This window comes from Pundamilia nyererei, unplaced genomic scaffold (genome assembly GCF_000239375.1).
Source record: "Pundamilia nyererei isolate P.nyererei 1_Seehausen unplaced genomic scaffold, PunNye1.0 scaffold00009, whole genome shotgun sequence".
Classification (NCBI taxonomy): Eukaryota; Metazoa; Chordata; class Actinopteri; order Cichliformes; family Cichlidae; genus Pundamilia; species Pundamilia nyererei.
Window position 1 is genome coordinate 845,537 of NW_005187410.1, and position 21,856 is coordinate 867,392.

The 21,856-nt window shown below is 39.1% G+C and overlaps 1 protein-coding gene across 1 annotated transcript in view; it reads right to left on the reverse strand.

The window, feature by feature from the left end:
* erbb4b (erb-b2 receptor tyrosine kinase 4b) overlaps positions 1 to 21,856 on the reverse strand; it is a 107,378-nt gene that overhangs the window by 74,226 nt on the left and 11,296 nt on the right. The window contains exons 4-11 of the mRNA XM_005723629.2: positions 20,438 to 20,556; positions 16,877 to 17,018; positions 15,308 to 15,421; positions 14,918 to 15,044; positions 13,777 to 13,850; positions 9,166 to 9,256; positions 7,469 to 7,668; positions 2,466 to 2,598 (exon numbers count right to left, since the gene is read on the reverse strand). Coding sequence (XP_005723686.1) covers positions 2,466 to 2,598; positions 7,469 to 7,668; positions 9,166 to 9,256; positions 13,777 to 13,850; positions 14,918 to 15,044; positions 15,308 to 15,421; positions 16,877 to 17,018; positions 20,438 to 20,556 — 1,000 coding nt within the window. The remainder of the gene's footprint in view (positions 1 to 2,465; positions 2,599 to 7,468; positions 7,669 to 9,165; positions 9,257 to 13,776; positions 13,851 to 14,917; positions 15,045 to 15,307; positions 15,422 to 16,876; positions 17,019 to 20,437; positions 20,557 to 21,856) is intronic.

Here is a 21,856-nt window from a genome sequence, read left to right on the forward strand (position 1 = left end):
TAATGAGTTTTTTGGGTTCATTGAGAACATGGTTGTTGTTCAATAATAAAATTATTCCTCAAAAATACAACTTGCCTAATAATTCTGCACTCCCTGTATAAGTGATTGCTATCTAACAACTCCGATGAATGCATCAGGAGCAAAACAGTATCTGGCCCAAGGATGCTGGAGCGGTGATTGAACCGATCGGTAGATGTCTCCTGAGCCACAAGAACCCAAGAAAATTGCAACAACATGCACTTAAACCACAAAAGGCCATTTGATTGGACTGATACATGCTGTTCAGATAAAAATAAAAGGGCCACCAGTGTTTACATAAAATACGGGAACTACGGAAAGCGCTGTGCTTGTGCGGATATGGCAAAGGGTTTGGACTGCATTCACAGAATTATTGGGTTTGGTGAATGTGCCGGTGTAGGTGACGCTGACGTGCAGGTGGACAGGTAGGCAGGGCGTGGCCCCGTGCGCAAGCAGTGACTGTGACACGCAGTGACACGCCTAGCCCCCCTGCCCGAGCAACACCTCCTCGTCCTCCTCTGTCCTCTCCAATGTGGCCACCAAACTTTTCTGATCAAGTTGGGACAGAACTTAAAAGCATCATCCCAGCTGTTCTGCAGGGTAAAAACATCTAAAATTTCATTAATAAAACTCCCTGGGGGAGCAGATCTTTCATTAGGAGGTAGATAGCATCAAGATATATTCTTTTAAAGTCAGGGGACCTCTATTGTTATGACACTCTGCAGGGGTGCCTTTTAAACTAAAAATTAGCACCACATTTTAAATTGTTCTTTTCACCCCCTGGCTCTTAATATCATCCCCAGTAAACAGAACAGTACTGCTTAACTCGAAAATGAAAGCGCCACGGGCTGTTCAGGTAAAGTTTTGATGAGCAGATGGCGTAGCAGGTCTTAAAAATAGAGGACTGTTTTAATGTCACAATGTATTTCATTAAATAAGACTAATGAAAAAAAGCATAAAAAATCAATAACTCAAATTAAAACTGCATTTATTCATAGTATTTATAAGATCATTCGGTAGTTGCTGATGCATTTGATTAATCGTATATTTAGAGGCATGCAGCATGCTCCAGCCATTGCTGACTTCAGTAGCATTAAAGCCGAGCTATATTCTCAGATGATTTTGCCAGCAGATGTCACGTGCGCCTACGGACTGGCCTCCTGTTGAATAAGGTAATAAACTATCCCTGGAACATGCAATTATATCCTCTTGCTCAGAAATATAATCTGGACAAAAATCTATTGAAAAAAAACTTTGTTCTTAAAGAAACTCGGTTTCTTTAAGAACTGATAAAATACAAAATAAACTGCTTGTCATGCTGTTTAATCTGCGTGTTTGGGGCCATCTTTAAAAGCTTTTCTTGGAAGATAATGAACCAAGAAAATAAAAGACACCTCAGAGGGCAGTGAACAAAACGAAACAAATTTTTCTCACCTAGTTGTTGTGAGCATGTTTTATTTTGTTCATAAATATGTTCAAGTTAAATAAATTCCCTGTTGGCAGTTACAGGGTAATATATTTCCTTTACTTTTTTAAGTAGCTACATTTTGCCACACAGATGCCCGTCACTTCAAAAGCTTCACGTTGGTGACATGACAATCATTATCTGTTGCTACAACGGTATGAGTAAAGGACTGTACATGACACTCATGAGAGCATTCTGATGTTAGATCAACGTTTTGATGTGGCACTCATATGACCCATTTACCATACAGCGTGTCTGTTTTGGCACAATCTAAGAGAGTTATGGCTCTTAGGGGCTCGAACACACTTAAGAATAAAAAGGGCTATTGATGCTGTTCTTTTTGCCTAACTTATGAAAATTCCCAGAGAGTCACTGTGTTTCTGTGGTGTTCTAGCCCATTTTACTGTCAAGAAGCTGAAGAGTAATCATTAACTAAGCATTTGTGGGGACTTTTATAGACTACAACAGCAGAAAGATGTGTTTGGCACCTTAACAAAATTAAGTAAACTTTGGTGGTAAACGCATCCTGATCAAGCAAAGTCTAAGGGAGAAGCATACAAACCGTGTTTTGTCACAAGTGTCACTGATTATAAAAGACTTTTTTATCAGTGTTGTCATGCTGATGCTGGCCTAGCTGTAACAATGTAACTTGTTTGGTCGTATTTTGTCTGCTTTACTGTTACTTGTTATAATAAAAAAGCTGAATATTTATTTTACTTACATAAGCTGACATAATATAGCAGACACTGCTTTCCTTATATATTTTTTTGTTTGTTTGTCTGTTTGTTGTTGTTGTTGTTGTTGTCAAGCAGGTTTTCGAGGACAACATATAAACTTCTGTATATACGAACAATGCCACATCTGCTTTCTCTGAGTCAGTCCAGTAGCAACAATTAAACTCAGCCACAAACCATCCACCCACCTCCATCTTCTTATCAGCACTATATCTGAATATATATGTGCAAGCATATTCAGGACTCACCCCTCATAGAGATTGCAGGATTCTACACACGTTCGTCCACGACTGAAATATCGACAGGACAGGCATTGGTCTGGGCCGGGACCCCAACATCCAGCATCTGAACACAGTGGGTCACACACCATGTGCTCCTTGGCTGCTTAATACACATATAAACAAAGAAGGCAAAGGATTATACTCATGTAGCATGCAGCTGAGCTTTGATGACTCAGTGTCAGACGCAATGAATAAACCCTAAATTCCCCCAAATTAGCTGGGTATAAAATTAGCCAAATAATCCTATTATTTATGAAAAGACACAGAACTAGATTTACTAAGGCGCTTGCAATTTGCGAAGGCTTATTTTTGCATTAAATTTCTCCGCCTCCACAGAGCAGATGTTCATTTTCTTGGCCTATAAAAGCTAGCTTTTTTTCCTTCTTCTTCTTCTGGGGACTTCTTTCCTAAACAATGGCAAGAGTAATTGCAGCAAGACACAGGAAAAAGGTGTGCGTTTGAAACACGTGCTCTGGGATAAAGCGGTAAACAAGAAAGTGTCAAACAATACGCTGTACACTACAGAGTGACAGAATAATTATCCTCCAGGATGAACTAAAAGACGACCTAGTTCCTCCCACAAAAACGCTCTCATGTATCCCAGAAACTTTTTAAAAACATCACATTAATTAACTCAATTCATCAGAGGACGTGGTTGGCACTTCGTTTTTAGTGTATACTATATGTTCTCTATTAATATAAATGGCCTGCATGCTCAGTGTGTCTACAGTACTGACTGATATGGTGCAATTAGAAAAGTAGAAGGCTGGGTTGCTTCATTGTAAAATTGCTGTGCAAACAATGAAGAGTGAGATACAGGAAGCACATGCAGATGCCAGACTAGTCGAGTTAACAAAACCTTACAAATAATTAAAGAAAAAGTCATTTTAAGGATTTAAGCCTTTCAATTTGAAAGGGCAATCAAATATACAGCTACTGAATACTATGATTGTATATTATGAAGTTGTTTTACGTAGCAATAGTATCTGGTTTCAGTGCAAAAGTGCTTAGCGTGACATTTACAGCACAAACAAGTGTTGTTTGGATAGCCATGTAAAGCAATACTAAAAACCACCTGTGATACAAAGATACAAATGTTAAACTTTGCTGCACTCAGTCATGTAAAGAAAATGCCCCTTTCTCTCATTTTATTCGTAGTGAACAATCTGTTCTGTGTTTCTGCCTCAATGTTTTTCATATAGCACCGACTGACTCAGGCCATTACATCTGCTCTATAATGGCCTGGATCTCTTATCTCTTTCTGTCTCTCTCTTGTCCCCCTCTAGCACTCAGTTGTACAGAGGTTGCTACATTTCAGAACATTACAGTGACAAAATGAGTGTTGAAGTAACGCGGTGACGGCGCTACAGATACACTGTGAACTTTTATCATCCCGCCTGCATCTGACGTGATTTCCCCCCTTGTAGGTTTTCTCTTTCTCTTCTCTTCTTTTCTCGATAGCCAGTGGTTACAGAACATGGTTGCAAAAGGGTCCCCTGCTGTTTTTGGGAACCTGGCTACATGCAAGCCAATGACTATGCCATAGTGTCATAGCCACAGCTTTATTCCAAATAAAAATAAAAATTCAGACAAAAAGATGCAGATACATAAAGAAAAGCGGATGAAAGTCTTTCGCAAGAGACAAAACCACTTCTTTCATGCTTCTAGCCTCATAGGTAAACTGACCAGGCAGAAATAAATGAGGAAAAGGAAGAATGATTGGTGCAAGATATAAACAAGGGGAAGTGGTGGTTGCATGGCTTTTTAACTATACAACAAGATCAAAAACATATCTTAACTTCAGATGTTTCTGACATGGCTGACTAACAAAAGCCCTGGCAGGAGCATTTTTGAGACTGAAAGAAGACAAAAGTTCAGGCTATGATTACAATTATTATAAGGGCAGAGAAAAGAAAGAAAGAAAACATCAGAAGAAATAAATAAAGATTAAAAAACCTGTCCCTGAACAGTGCTGATTAGCACGACTGACGGGAGAGATTTAGCTGGAACTAGACTGGAATTAGTGCCTCCAGTTTTGGGGACCTCTCTTTTCTGTATTAACATTTCAGGGGCAGTCTGTGAAAAGGTTAAAGAGAGTAGAGGGGGAGCCGGAGGAGGGATCCTTTTCACATGCAACATAGGTGAAAAAAATAGTTCTGTATTTTAAAAAAGGCCATTTACTGTTTAGTTAATAGTGTAATTAAATAATGAGCCAATATGAGAGACTCTGTGTTGACTATTTTCTCAAACAACATGTATGTGTTCCACTGAGGTAACCAAACGGATCTATAATTGTACTATTTTACATTTTGTTAATAGAGCATTATTACAATGGCAACCAGTGACTTCTCTCAGTGAAGTAACTACATTTCTAACATCATCAGAGTACATTTGTTTCCATCAATGGGAGTATTTCCTGCAGCTTTTTATCCAAATTTTGCTGTGAGAAAATCAGAGCTGTGGGGAAAATTACACTGATTCATATGTGTGCCCCTTTCACAGTATTTTGACTTGCATAAAAAGCGCTGGTGCTACTGACAGCCTCTTAAAGTATTATAAAATATGCAAATTCAGTGAGCACAATGAAAATCATATTTACACAAGAACCACAACATTTCTGCTTTGCTGTTTTCTTTCTTTACTGTACGCGCATGTAAAATAGTGCAGAAACAAACCAGGGATATTTCATTTAACTGTGTCACAATGAGGTGAGATAAACTTTTGATGCTAAATATGTATAAAATAATTAATACAGTCTGAAAAATATTAACTGAAAACTGTCCCATTTGCTTCTATATATATATATATATATATGTTACATTTCCATACAATCCTGGGTTATTATTGATATCTTATCGATGAGGCTATGCCGAAATGTAATATGTAAAAAGTAAACAAATTCAAAGAAAAATTATGGTTAAAAAGCCATCATAACTGTGTTTTAATACCATATAGCATGAATGTATTACTTGTTTTACATGCTAGTACACACTAGATCTCTATTCCAACTACTATGAAAACTAGATGTCTTAGTTTCAGGTTTCAGCAACTACTTAAATCGCTACAACCGCATGCATATTCACAAGAATACTCTTTGCTGCACTGTAACAGTGTGATAGCTGCCCTTTTCTAGCCCCATGAGGCTCAGTCAACTTTAGACACACAAACACGCGCACTCTGATGCACACATGCAGAACCATGTCAAGTATGTGACTCTTGAAACTAACCCAAAGTCTTCAAAGACTCTAAAGTGTGTGTGCGTGTGTGTGTGTGTGTGTGTGTGTGTGTATCTGTCTGTGTGTGTGTGTTCAACAGTAAGGAAGTGCCAAGGGGAAAGGAGCACATGAACAGTGAAAAGGGGCCAACTCAATAATGCAAATACTGGCTCATTAATGAACATTATACATAAATGAATAATGTCTTAACACTTGTGGCAGTGATATAATAAAGCTCTTCCATTTTTAGAAATGCAATCTTTATCTCACCACATCAGTTATTTGCCTAATTTCATTTTTCTAAACCTTGCACTCTCGGAATGACCCTGATGTTAATTTGTTTAATTATTGAATTATTGTTTTTAGTGTCCTTCAGAAGCTAGTGAGATAATGGGTACCATTCATAAGACAGACAAGCCTCAAAACCTTACTATGAATGGCCACTACAATAGCTCCTTTAAAACAAATGCCTTTGTTATGAAGGCTGGGTGATAACTTAGAAAGCAGAATTTTGTCTGTTGGTTTCTTGTTAGTTCGACAATTCAAACTTCTTTTAAATCTATACTACAAGAAATGTTGAGTAGATTCGTTCCTTTCTTTAGTGTACAACCTGTTTTAAATATGAACATGTTTGAGAAAAAAAAAGCGTACTCTTGATGGTGCCTGAGGCTAGACAGTGAGTGTTAAATTAACAGCTAAAATATGCAAATGTATCACGGTTGTACAACACAGAGGTCATTTAGCACATTATAATGACTCAAATATGTCCTGCTACCAGAGGATATCCAGAATCAGAGGTTAAAACATAATTTTCAGACAATGTCTTTGTTTTCATAGCTGTTCAAAAGCTGCAGCACAAAGATCTGCTCTTGTGGTAGATTTCACTAACAAATGCATACATATATAATGTTTTAACATAAGTCGTTAAACTATGACTGGACAGGTTTGCTACTTATTTTTTGTGGACATACAAACATAATTTACCTTTTTTAGTTTTTTAAAAGTTTATATTGGATATTTAGCAAATTTGCAACTAAATAATTGTATCATACAGTGCAGCACAATATAGCAACTGGTATATTTTCTGTAGCTTTTTTTTCACAAATACTAGGAGGTGACAAAAAGAGCAAACCAACTACCATGAAACTTGGTAGAAAGGTGTTGCTGTGGGCAAAGAACTAAAAATTTTAACTTAAAGTTTTCTTTAAAAGTGTCAATGCGCTTTGAGTTGTGTTGTAAGTGGAAGAGGGACCTATAGAACAGTGGTAAAATATATTGCAGTACATCAAATTCATTAGATCGGTAAAAAAAGAAAAAGTAAATAGGGTTCAAGGTTCTTTATTTGTCACAGTTATACAAGTATAACACACAGTGAAATGTGGCCTAAACCAGAGCAAAAAATAAGTAAAAAACAAGAAAAGTGGATAGTCGGAGCGGAGCGGTAAGGAAGGCACCTGGACGTGGCCGCGCCATCTTTCGAGTATATGCCAAGAATGGCATTGTTGAAAATCTGCAGAAGTTTTATTTCTGTTCAGATGACTATTTTCTTCTTTTGCTGTTATAGCTCTTTAGAAGTACATATACAATCTAAATAGCCTCTGATATCATGCAAAGCAAGGTGAAGGTTGTTGATCATTTTTGATCATTTATTTTTGTTTTGGTAGAGCAACTCATGAGATATGGTCATTTTTTTAGTGCAAAGTTGACCAAATATTTAATATTTAGATGTTTAGAATGATTGTGGCATCAACTTACAGCATTCCTGTGGACTTCGGTTGTTGCGAATAAGAACCTTTTGGTTTGTAGTACGGAACAGTCTTGTCCAATTGACGGTGTTATAGTAGCAAAGCTGGCTGTTCTCTGCAATGTGGACATTCCCAGCACTGATCTCTCTCAGAGACTGAAGCTGAAGTGATGTGATCCCCGGCTGCTTCAACACCAGCAGAGAGATCCCACTGAGAGGTAAGAATAGGTGGAGGTGAGAGGAAGACGGAGCCGACAGCAAAGGAAAGAAGGTCAGAGGAGCAGGAGGAGAAGAAATGATGTGGCGCAGGGACAAAAGAGGAAAAGAAAGGGAAGAGAGAAGATGGAATCATTTCACAGGTTTGGTAGAAATGCTGTTTAAACATCATAGCGGTCGGTCTACCAGTCATCTCAACTGTGATCTCATTAGTCAACATTAATTCTATCACTGAATCATAATTTCAAGAAGAATACACTGTGTTTTTATGAGATCACATTGTCCTATGTTGCAACAATGCAACTTAGAACATGTGTTTTAATCATTCTGTCTGCTAGGCTCTCTCTCTTTTTTCTTCCTACCCCCAGCTATCCTGATATGTCCCACTTGCATGGTTTAAAAATGACAGGATGCCAGTGGGTGTCAGAACCATCAGATAGACAGAGAGTATGCAGGATCAAGCACGGGGCAGGGGTGGGTGGCAGGCTATAATTTGTACTGCAGCCTGCTGTTTCCATCTGCAGGCAGGTGCAGTGCACATGCACACACTCTCACACGCACGCCTAGGGACACACACACACACAAAAACACACTGAATCTCACAGTCTACACTTTACCAGCAGACACTCGCTTTGATTACATCCAAATCCTGCTACATTTTTATTGCATGTTTTCCAAATTAAGAAAAAAAAATCTAAATGATGAATAATTAAGTGCTATAATTTAGGTTAAATAATTAAGCTGTCTTTAGAAAGTCACGTTTTAAGTACAGCATTCTTCAGCAGTAACAAAAAAAATTACACTTCACACATTAACATGCATAGCACTTATCCAGATAAGGCTATCCAACAAAACCAGATCCACTTTCAGTTTGCATTAAAATGGTTTAAATATATAACCAGAGGTAGAGACGTTTGATTGCGACTGTAACCTCGTCTTTCCGATCTTCTTTAAACCACAGCAGTTTGCAACAATGCATGCGAATTTACATCTGTGAGATAAGCTGTGTAGTGTAAATATTATCTATGTGTTCATATACATACAATATGTGTACAGCCCCTCCATACCAATAGCAAAAAGAAATAGAAATGAGTCTACTGATAATAATAAACTTTATTTGTATAGAACAGGAAATAATCAAACTTAACTCAAAGTGCTTAACATAAAAAAGAGAATAGAAATTAATTATAAGAAGTAATAATAATAAAAACACAGCACAATGAAATACTCTAAATTTACTGTTATCGGCTCCGTCTTTCATTCCTTCATTTCAGTTTTCCAGTGAGCTGTGGCTTCAGAGATTGTTCGCTACAATTAGCTAAAAATAAATCTAAAACCACAAATTTTCCTGCTTGCCATTGATTTAGAAGAACTGAGCTCTGATTGAGACATTTGTGAAACAACTTGGCATAAACTATTCCCAACAATCAAAAAACAAAATACAAAAGAAAGAAAGAAAAAGAATTTGTGAAGGTATTATGCACTCAGGTACCTGTACAATGCTCTTCCCCCAATAGTAGCCAGGTTGGAGAAAACACCCAAGTCTGTCATGTTGTCAGGCCATGACTGAATGTTTAGAAAACCTAAATGAAGACAGGGATGAACATAGGTTATAAATCCACATGAGTACTGACAGACCAGAATCACCTGTCTACCACACTGTCCATTTCTACAGTGACAAGAAGAAAATGAGCAGAGAGAACCGGCCTCTCTCTAGAATTAGCAACATTCCAGAAACACAACAATGCAACCGCACCACCTGAGCCTCATCTGAAATCAGCCAAGCACTTCTAAGCCAGATAAATGTCTGGCACAGCAATGCCACAGAGGAGTTTGGTGCCAGCTATAACAAGTCTGACTTATCAATATTTTTGCATTTCCTTTATTTCCCTGTCAACTGTTAAATAATTTAGGAGATAAAATCAAAAGCTGAGAAAATGGCCATGGCTCATTTAGGATTTTTAATAATAGATTCAGAAATATGAAATATTTATTAGAAAAAACAGTAGGGGACTACAATCCCCAAGCCAACACCAGAGGACAAACAACAGAGGCTACGAGACCAAAGAAAAATCCACAGTGGGTAGAAGAGCAGAGGTAAGAGGGGAGGAGAAGGAGGTGGAAGGAAAGTCTAGACAAATATAATGGCATGTTTTAAAAGCTAAACATGCAATACTCCAGTCAATAAACAGTATCAGACTCTATTATGCTAGACAGTGTGAGTTCTTCCCACAGGATGCATAATTTTGTTGGTCGGGGAAGGGAGGAATGGCAGAGAAAGGTAAGTAGAGCTTGTGGCAACACAATGCCACGCTTGGCTTGATGACAAAAGACAAAGTGCATCCAGTCTGAGTAGTGACGGGGTCTCAATACATGCTTATTACTAATGCTTGGTTGGGAAATGTCCAAAACAGGTGAGGAATCATGCATGATTTTTTATTGCAGTTGCATCCAAAAAGATGCAACTTCCCAAAATGGAAAAAACATTTTAACATTTTATGTCATTTACACATATAGCCCTTTTTTTTTTTTAAAGTGAACCTTTAATGAGAGCATAATGGCAGTCATTAGGATAAAAGAGGAATTTTTTCCATTATATAAACCATTATGAGGTATTCGTACAGAATGTCAAATATATTGCTGGGGAATTGCGGTTTGTAAAAGGTAATTGCACTTTTGGTATTTGTCCATCTTGATTCTCATGATGTGCAGTTTATGATGCTGTGAGTGCCTCTTAGCCCAGAGGCAGCAGTTCTATAGAATCGTTAGCGCTGTACTTGTCAACACTAATTGTCTTAATGACAAAACCTGCAGTGCTGAGGCACCTCGCTGTTCTGGCACGGTGCTATTTCAGAGGGCTTTGGGTGTTCTCTACTTACAATAGCAGTCTACTGCCTGTTGAAATCTTTCCTGTCTGTTCCAATGTAGGGATGTGATAGCAGCGAACGTTTGCTATCTGTATTTGCTATCATCAGAAAGTGGGTGAAGATTGTTGATAAGAAAGGTTAAAATATATAAACAAACAGTCTTTGTCCAAGCAGAGAGACACTCTAGAAAGAGTAGGTTTCCGCAATTGTGTTATTGTACTGCCAAGTAATAGTAACTTTCACGGTGTAGTAAAAGAGACAATAATGCTAATAAACATGGCGAGCACTGAGCTGCTAAGCTACAAAAAAAGTAGTACAATTCTAAAGGTGACTGGAAAGGTAGCTAGAATGACTGTTCAGTGCCCTGCTACATACGAATACAGCAACGAAGACATGTGATGCAGTCTGTATATGTATATAAATTGTTACATAGAAATTGTTACATAATTTCATTGTGCAAGCAACTGTACAATGACAATAAAAGGTCTAAGTCTATATAGTTTGTGTATCATATGTAAAAATACACCAGTATTGTATTGTATTGTACATGCTTCCTAAAGTCTGTGCAGAGTAAATGGTCACAATGCATTTTTGGAACAATCTAACTATATACACATTAAATATCCTGCAGGTCTCTACACACTTCACATTTACACTTCAGGCAAACTTCATAATAGATCTTCCAGTGAAGAGCAATAAGAATAGATTACAGCAAGTTATCAATTCAGAGGTTCAACTTCCTTGAGGTAACTGTTGTTGCTGATTGGCATTAATAATAACTGAAATTAACTGAACTGATTTAAGTCTTTGTAGCTAATTTGTTTCTAAGTTGTGCTAGATGCCTTAATGTGCATTTGCATCACTATCAACAATCACATAGGAGCGGTCCATGAGGCCCTTCATAGGGGAAAAGTGTAAATGGCCTGCATTTGTATAGCGCTTTACTCAGTCCCTAAGGACCCCAAAGCACTACACTACATTCAGTCATTCACCCATTCACACACTGGTGATGGCAAACTACATTGTAGCCACAGCTGCACTGGGGCGCACTGACAGAGGCGAGGCTGCCGGACACTGGCGCCACCAGGCCCTCGGACCACCAGTAGGCAAACATGGGGCTAGTATCTTGCCCAAGGATATTTGGCATGCAGCCAGGAGGCAGCCTGGGATCGAACCACCGGCCTTCTGATTAGTGGCTGACCTGCTCTGCCACCTGAGCTACAGCCATCCCTTAAGTGTAGGCCTGATCCTTTCAGACAGATTGTGGAACCTCACTAGATAGAAAGATCAATGCCAAAAAGCAAGTCAACAAAAATTTTGTGTGCAACATTATGCAACGCTTGTATTTTTTTGTGTTTTCATGTGAATTTTCATGCACATGGAAAGATCACTTATCAGGAGTGTATGCTCTGCTGGGAGCCACATCAGCAGCACACCAATGTGCATAGTGAATTAAAATGTGGAACCACTTGGACAAGAAGGCCATGAGCTCATAAGCAAAGGTTAAGAGCGCTTAAGTTGTAGTGATTACATTCTGAGTCACAACACCGAGAAACCCACTTATGCTGAATCGTGCTAGCTACACCCACACTTTGGGTAAATCCTGACCTGGTAAGAAGCCACCGAAAAGACAAAAACATAATGGATCAGAATTTGATTTGAGACAGAAAGATGCGTGTGCTGGTGTGGATGATGAAAGCTGTCCTACTACAGAGCTCATTTGAAAGCCAGAGCAACGCTAGCTGTGACCTTGGGGTCATGGATGCAGGTTGCCTGCTTTTGTAAAAAGTCACGTTCTTCTGCCAGCTCAGAGAAATGACAAGCTGAGATGACACACGTGTCTGACCACATGGCTGCTGGTTTATGCTTCATCACCTGCTTTCAAACTGTCATCACTAACCATCAGAGAGGAAAAGCAAGAAAACAAAATGACTTCGAAGTCAAGTTTTGGAATATATCTAAGTCAGTTTAAAGAGTAAACAACTGGACTTATACAGAGATTTATATACCTTAGCAGATACAAAGAGTTCAGATGCAAAGGTTTCAATCAACCGAGTGCAGCGTCTTGCCTGAAGACACTTCAGCATGTCGAGGAGCGGGTATCAAAATGGCCCCAATGGTGTTAATGGATAATTCACTCTATCAAATGAAAAACAGCTGCGCTAGTTTAACTTGCTTTCCTAACTCACTATAATCCTTCCTTTTTTCCCTTTGAGCAGGCTTAAATATTAGTTGTAACTGACATCAGTTGTCAGTTTCCATTAAGGAAAGCGCAATAATAAAAATGCTATTTTGTCTGCAGCATTTCATTTCTAAATCTTTCCTTGTAAGTTTGCTTTTGAACTGCAACAATACAACTCTTTTTCTATCAGAGTGGTTTATCACATTTAGATTATATAGACAGATGGTGGTCGCAGCTCAAAAACATGATTTGGATTGTGAACAAGTAGGAAAACTGCTATTACTACTACATGTATGCTGGCACTTGATTGTGTATGTTTATTACCCCCCATATTAGCTTTTAAGAGTAACTGCCATTAGGTATAACAATATTTATTATTATAAGTGCTACAGGTTATGTAGAAAGTAAATCATACTTCACAACTTTCTTTTCTTTTAAAAAAAAATATAACTGATGTAATCCTAAATAAATAAGTGGTGTTCAGATGAAAGGGATGCACCGTTTAATAAGACATCTGCTTTTGTCATTCATGGCTAAATAGCAGCACTGATATTTTACGAGAATATTTTCCTATTGCTTTTGAAAATATGACATCAGAGATATGATGTGTTCTTCTGATGGCATTGTCAAATTTTGGGGCTGGAAGGATGACAGTGTACACGCAGCTAAAAAGTGGAGGTGGCATGGAGAGCTGGGGGATTAACGATGTGCACCGCATGTTCTGGCTCTTTTCTTCATGGTGCGTGAAGGGAGAGCTGGGGCTGTGGGACTCAAGGCTAGGGACTCCCTGAGGGAGAAGCAGTAGAGAGAAAGAGGAGACTGAAAGACTCATATGATATTCATCTTATTCTGCAAGGCCTGTCCTTGGTTTGGACATTCTCAAGAGGAGGGGAGGACTTGAAGAAATACACATATGCTGATACATGGAAGTATTTATAAGCATTGATGTGAAACTTTCCTGTTCAAGAAAAGAGATGACAGTAAGAGTAAGCATTTGTTCTTTCTTTAAATACATACACGTATAAGACCAATGCAGTGCAACTTATACACTTACCTGTAATTTCCCGAACGGTGCGGAACACGTTGAGTTTTTCCGGGTCCAACGCTTCAATGTTATGATAGACATCCCTGTGAATAAAAAGAGAGATCAGAATGACAAAAACAAATCAAGTAAAAGAAAAAAAGAATGTGTTTTAGTATTTCCATCTGTATGTGTAAAGGATATACCTACTTAGAATAGAATAAAATAGTCCTTTATTGTCATTGTACATGTACAAGAAAAATGCGATACTTACAGGAAATTTTCTTACTTACAGGTAAGAAAAGTTTGCTACATTTACCAGCTGAAGAGGTAAATCATGTATGTGTACTGAGAATACCTGATTGGGATATTTTAAGTGAACTATATTAAATAGATATGAATGAATGCAAACAAATAGTACTGTATATCCATGCAGACATAACTAACCACTAACATTATTCAGATTAATCCATCCAATTAACAGTTTGATTCAATCTGTATCACACTGTTAATAGCTCGATGGTATTTAAAATACCATATTTTCACAAGTATTATAATCAGTTTTATTTCAAATTGCAATTTTGAGTCAAAAACAAAGTTTCTGATTATTGAGAGAACAACTCAATAAAGGAGACTGAGAATGGAGAATAAAAGGAAGGAAGCAGTCAGCAGGTACAGCGGTGGAGAAGCTGACACAGCCCCGGAGAGATCTTTGCACAGAGAGGTCACACTTAGCCACTCTAAACTAACATCTGTTAAGCACACATGCTCTAAATGTGTCCATCATGGATGTTCACTTGTGTGCTAGCTGAAGAGTATCATCTATCTTAATTAATAATTGAATCAATCCCCCAATCTGTATGCCAGGTGACCCAAATTAAACACACCATCTATGCTATGAGACCAACAGGTGCACACTTAGTCTAGTTGAAGGCTAAAATGGTCACAATGGACTAGCAGCTGCGATTTTTACTTTTAGTTACTTCCAACTTCAGTGGAGTGTGCACTACCTGTGGGCTCTTTTTCAACAATCCACTGTGAATGCTCAGTGCTCGCTCAGCTGAATACAGAAAGGCTGAATGGAATGGGAAAAGCCATTTTATATTTAGGCAGATTTTTTTTCTCCCACACTGTCTTCAGTCATTCCGCTAAGCTGAATCTTCTCAGCTCTCACCCTTTGATTCCAGTAATGAGGAACACCAGGTTGCCATTGATTTTGGTGCAGTTGACAAACTTGTCAATGTTGTTGGAGTCCACTGTCTGAGCAGTCTGTAGGCTTGCTGTGCCTATCCCATCACATGCTGAAAGAAACACAGTGAAACCGTGAAGAGAAAAAAATTGCATCAATTAATTCAATGGTGCAAACATGCAAAATACGAGGTAGATTAGGGGTTTGATGCAATCAGGACAACATGTACTTTTCCTGCATTTGCCAAAATAAACCCAATAGTGAAACTGACAACAGTGCATACATACAACTATATAGTGTTAATAATAAAATAGCTAAATCGATGGAGACAAACATTCAGTAATTATCTGCTGCAACTATATGTTTGAATTTTACCTTTTGGACAGATGTCAGTACAAGGGATGCACATCTTAATGCGATTCTCCTCCACCTCCATCTTGTTACTGGGGCATGCTCTCACACAGGAGCTGTGGTCTACCACAAAGTTATCTGGAAAACAATTCATTGTAAATGTCAAATACAGATGGCTGCTGTTTGTCACACTGGAACATACAGAACAATAAGTGGCAGTGGAGTGTAGGCAATCACATAAAAAAAGTGCTGAAAGTGACTTTGAAAGTGACTTTGCCTCACCATTATTTTTATTTATTTATTTGGTTATTTATTTACTTATTTTGCATAGGATTTATGTGAAAAACTACCAAAATAAAAAAGCTGCATACTTTCATAACAGTAAACAGTTAAATGTTTATATTATTCTCTATCCTGTGTCTGTTTAAAAGTAACAATGCCTCGAAGCGCAGAGCTCCTCTTCCCTCCCTGCTGGTTGGCCTTTTCAGTGATGTTTTGAACAGCATGGGGTGTCCACAATTAGTTGTGGGTGTGGTGAGTGATTAGCTTGTGGTTAGCAGTGGCCAAAGAATAATTTATGAATAAAATGACTAAACATTATACACAGGAGTGAGAAGAGCTATGCTGCTAGTGCAGACGCAGGCCTCTACTTCCCCGTCACCTGTACTGGCTTTGCAAACAAGACTGCTTGTCAAGATGACATGTTGGAACGACCATTGACCATTTATGTACCCCCAAGAAGTGTAACAGCGTAGCAAGTCAGCCATCCATCCATCTTCTTAACCACTTATCTAATTTAGGGTCGTGGGGATGCTGGAACTTAAACCAGCTTTCACAGGGTGAGAGGCTATGTACATCCTGGACTGCCAACTTATACGTACAATGGCAGTTATGTCAATTGGACATACAAATGTGAGAACCCAGCCTAACAAATACATCCCATGCCTCTTATTCTGACCTAAACTTTAAAACTTAATGATGTAACTTGACTTTTTCTACTCCTAACACAAAACTTTATACAAGTTTTACTCTTAAACAGCCATTTGCTGAAATTAAAATAAAAGTCCTTTGCAAAATGTCACTTTTACAAAACTGTAAAAGTCAAATTCATCCTCACAGACATAGTCACGCTCACACACACATAAAGACTATTTTAGGAAAGAGACAAGCTATATTTATGTTGCTAGTATTTGCCCTAAAAATGATCTACCAGCAGTAATGAGAAAGTTATGAGAAACCTAAGGAGTAAATGCAATTCAAGAAGCAGCTGCATTTATCTTCCAGTCCAATGCAAATGAGGGTTATAAAGAACATAACAGGCATTGCTACTGTCCATTCCTCCTGCTTGTGGGTCTCGAAGACCAAGGAAATCAGCTGATGGATTGCACATGGATGCAGGTGTAATTATCCACAGTGAACTGAAACTGTCCCATTAAATTAGTACTTAAAGTGTAGCTATGTAGAGGTTATGACTTAAGATTAATGTTTAAAGCAGTATGCATGTATGTGGAGTATCCATGTTTGTGTGTGGGGGTGTGTTTGTCTGTGTGTGTATGTATGTATGTTTGTGTTTGTCCAGGTGGTCAGACTTACGTGGACACTTCTTGACGCAGAAAGCTCCATAGGTGTACTTTGCCCTAGGGTTATGCTCCAGCTGGAAGGTGGTAGGGTTATAGACAAATGGCTGAGGGCACTGGGTCACACATGCCCCACTGTCATTAAAGTTGGTGCAGGCCTGCAAACATCCACATAAGTATTATCAGCAGTAGTAGTTGTAGTAATAGTACTAGTACTTGTAGTGGTAGTAGTATATTTACATGATCCGTACACAGTCACAGATTAGGTTACTTTTGATTGTGTGGCCAAAATGTGGTTTCACGTTTATTCATAACTGCTGCCAGCCTGACCCCAGGTTTGTATTGCAATTTCCTTTCAATGTCCAGTAGTGATATTACTGAAAGGTGGAGATGGAGACTATCAGCATGCACCCAATGATATTACAATCAGTTTAATTTTACTAAGAAAAATCAAGCCGGAGTGGAAAAAAGTAGATACAGAAATCGTATTTTGCTTGATTCTTTTAAAAAAAGTTAAACTACAGAATTTTAGTCTGGTTGAACTCTGGACTTTGACTGGGCCATTGGAATACCTTGATCGTTTTCTTTTCCAACTATTAGTTTTTAGATTTGCTGTACTTCCCATCACAGTCTTGTTGTACGACCCAATTTGGACTAAGCTGTAGCCACGACGCAGACAACTTGACATATGACTTAACAATACAGAAGAGTTCAGGTTAACCTAATAACTCCAAAGTGGCCAGATTCTATGGCTACAAAACAAACCTGAATCCTCACCCGTCTACCAACGTGTTTAATAGTTGGTATGGGGTGTTTATAACATCCTGTGTTTTGTATTTGGCAATAATAATAATGGGTTGGATTTAAATAGCGCTTTTCAAGGCACCCAAAGCGCTTTACAATACCACTATTCATTCACTCTCGCATTCACACACTGGTGGAGGTTGTAGCCACAGCTGCCCTGGGGCAGACTGACAGAAGCGAGGCTGCCATATCGCACCATCGGCCCCTCTGGCCATCACCAGTAGGCGGTAGGGTAAAGTGTCTTGCCCAAGGACACAACGACCAGGACAGAGAGCCCGGGGACTGAACCGGCGACCTTCCGGTTACAGATGTGTTTCCCAACCCCTGAGCCACAGTCGCAAATGTGTCACTATGGCCACACATTGCAACTTTAATCTTGTGTGTCCCAAAATGACCAAAAGTCTTGTTTGTTAAGGTTTGTTAAGATACAAATTTGCCCACCCAAGCTATACAGCATTGTTCTTTTTAAAGAGAAAAGGCTTTCTCCTGGCATCTTTCCAAACAACCTATACTTGTTCAGTCATTTTTAGTTATGCAATTGTACTGTCCTGAACTTTAACATCCATCCATTTTCTTCTGCTTATCCGGGGCCAGGTCAAAGCCAAGCAGAGAAGCCCAGACCTCCCTCTCCCCAGCCACCTCCTCCACCTTATCCGGGGGAACGCCAAGGTGTTCTCAGGCCAGCCGAAAGATATAATCTCTCCAGCGTGTCCTGGGTCTGCCCCGGGGCCTCCACCCGGTGGGACATGCCCGGAAAACCAACCCAGGAGGCGCCCAGGGGGGCATCCTTGTCAGATGCCTGAACCACCTCAGCTGGCTCATTTCGATGTGGAGGAGCAATGGCTCTACTCCCGAACTTGGCCGAACTTCTCACCCTATGTCTAAGGGAGAGACCAGCCACCCTTCGGAGGAAACCCATTTCTGCCGCTTGTATTCGCGATCTCGTTTTTTTCGGTCACTACCCACAGCTCGTGACCATAGGTGAGGGTAGGGGCGTAGATCAACCGGTAAATTGAGAGCTTCGCTTGTACACTCAGCTCTCTCTTCACCACAACAGACCGGGCCAGCATCCGCATCACTGCAGTCGCTGCACCAATCTGTCTGTCTCCCAATCCCTTCTCCCATCACTCGTGAACAAGACCCTGAGATACTTAAACTCCTCCACTTGGGGCAGGGTCTCGTCCCTGACCCGGAGTGGGCACTCCACCCTTTTCCCGGCCGAGGACCATAGCCTCAGTTTTGGAGGTGCTGATTCTCATTCCCACCGCTTCACACTCGGCTGCGAACCGTTCCAAGGCGAGCTGGAGCCCATCACCTGATGAAGCCAACAGGACCACATCATCTGCGAAAAGCAGAGATGAGATCCTGAGACCACCGAAGTGAAAGCCTTCCGCCACTTGGCTACACCTAGAAATTCTGTCCATAAAAATTATGAACAGAATCGGTGACAAAGAGCAGCCCTGGCGGAGCCCATCACCCACCGGGAACGAGTCCGACTTATTGCCAGCTATGCGGACCAAGCTCTTGCAATGTTCGTATAAGGACTGAATGGCCCGTAGCAATGGGAATTTTAACATGTAACATGCTAACTGAGGCCTGTAGAGTCTGAGATGTAACTCTTGGACTTTTGGTAGTTTCTCTGAGTATTTGACCTTGGGAAGATGAATAACTTTCTTAAGTGTTTCCTACTTGAATGAACAATTTTTGTCACTGTAGGCTGATGGAGTTGTCCGTTTCCAGATTGGGCAGCAACAATTTCTTCTCTAAGCTCATTACTGATGTCTTTCCTATTTAGCATTGTGTTAACACACACTGAAATGCTTTTCACCTCGACTTCATTATTATTTTATTATTGCAGTACCTGCCAGTCCATTGTAAAAATTAATAACAAATATGATTGAAATACTGATGAATTTAATTATACTTTGTTTTACTTTACACCCAGAGGTTGACTATATGCACACACTGGTACAACTGTTAAGCTACGTAATTATAATGCATGTGGAACTTGATTTTCTGGATGTTTGCTTGAGGAAATTTTCTCTGACTGGACCTCCTTAAATTTTAATTGAATATCCCTGTACTAAGACATGTACTTATTCTATATGTGTTTACAGACCCTAAAAAACATATACTTGTACACATTTAATGTTATCTATGATAATAATATAGAAATAAATTCTTGTGTCTAAAGACTTTGAATTTGCCAGGATTCAATCAAGAATTTACTTTGCCATTTTCTCAATTTTATGATGATTGTGAAGAGAACAGAAGAATAAAAAATTATGATACAGAACTTGCTTTTCCAAAGCCAGGAAGAAGAGCTCGATTAGCCATGGACTCACAGCCTCAGAAACAAGTTTAACATGCAAACAAGCACAGATAAAAGTGATAAAGCACATGGCAAAAAGTCAGAATGAAGAGTTCCCGGTGAAGTCTATATTTAACAATGACACTCATGTCAGGAAGAAAAGAGAATTAAATGTCATCAAATGATATTTGCCATACAAGTGGCATTTAAAAACTGAGTGAAATCCATTTTAAGAGGTACCTGAAATTGAAGGAAGGAAAAAGTCACAAGTAAAATGTGTCAGACTTAAGAAACCAAAAAAAAGAAGAAGAAGAAGAGAAACGTAAAACAAAGTGTTAACACAAAATGTTATCTGCGTAACCATATTGACATGGTAATATCACCAGGAAAATGATCACTTTAACCTCTTTTGTCACACCGTAATGATGTAAAGTGTGTGTATGTGTGTGTGTGTTCACTTACAAAGCAGTCTGTGTCCTTTGGGCCATAACAGCCACCTGCACACTCACGGTGGCAGCAGTCACTAACAAAGGGACCAAAGCAACGGCCGTCACACTGCTCCGCACACACTGTCTTAGTTACTTTGAAGTTACAGGCATGTTAAAAAGAGAGAGACACAAACAAAGGATAAAATGTATATATAATACACGTACTTTATGCATACATATATAGAATGTAAACACAACACAGTCTTAGAATGTGTCTGTCTAGCCAGTTCAAATGGCAGGTGAAGATAAAAAAATTAAAGCCCAGTCACTGGAAAGTTGTCACTGTAAAACCTTTGAGAGGTGGGGGGGTAACTTCAACTTCATCATCTGCTCTGGAAGTTATATATACTATACTAACCTACCTACCATCTATTGCTTTGTAAAATGCATGCATACACATGTTTTTACATGTGTCTGTGTCTGGTGAGTTCAGCTGAAGGAGAAGTTCTTTTTACCACCTACTAGCTATCTTCAATCATGTTTTCATCTCTGCTCTCGTCTGCTGTCTGGCTCAGTGCGACAAAGACATAGCGATTCTTATCTGAATGTACTACCAAAGTGAACATCTGTCCACCTTTGCAATCATATGGGCGGCCGCATGTCTGTGTGCCTTTCTTCTTGACAGCCATATATAAATGTACATAGGACCCTGCTATTTCACAGGTAAAGACAGCTGGTAATTGACATAGCTTAAGTGTCAGCAGTGGGACTTTCATTATAGAGCAGGAATACATAACTAAGCAGTTATGGATGAACCAGTAAAGTTGGCACAAGATAAAGTATTGGGGTGGGTTAAAAAAAGATATTATACATAGTGGTTTGGATAAATGGATGTACTGTAATTACAAATTAAACTATTTGCATAATTTTGTTGTTATCATATTTACTTTTACTTCTAAATGACTGAGGCTCTCTGTTCTTTTTATACTCAGTCATGTTGGTAATTAGTGACAGCTATGGCTTTTGGTTGTATGAGGTGAAAGATGCTCGACGACGTGGAGCCAGCGTTAACTGAACACAAACAACAAAAGCTTGTAATAAGAATAAAATTCAATGTCATTTTAAGAATATATTTGGTGATAAAGGTTAAAGCGAACTGGTCAGAACTGAAACTAAGAAAGTAAATTGCAACAGTAAATATTACTGGGGAACGTAAGGCTACTATTGTACACCATTACACATCTATTGGTGGTGCTTATTTTTGTTTTGAGCAGGGCCATTGTTTTTTTGATCTGTGTTATGTTTCCCTGCAGCCTTGTGTTGACAGGACACCATCACCATGATAGATAAAAGCTATGGACAAGTCGCCAAACAAACATGGACACACAGACACACACACTCATGCTAATGAGTGGAAAGCTACTGATTTACCATCAGTAGCATTCAATTAACA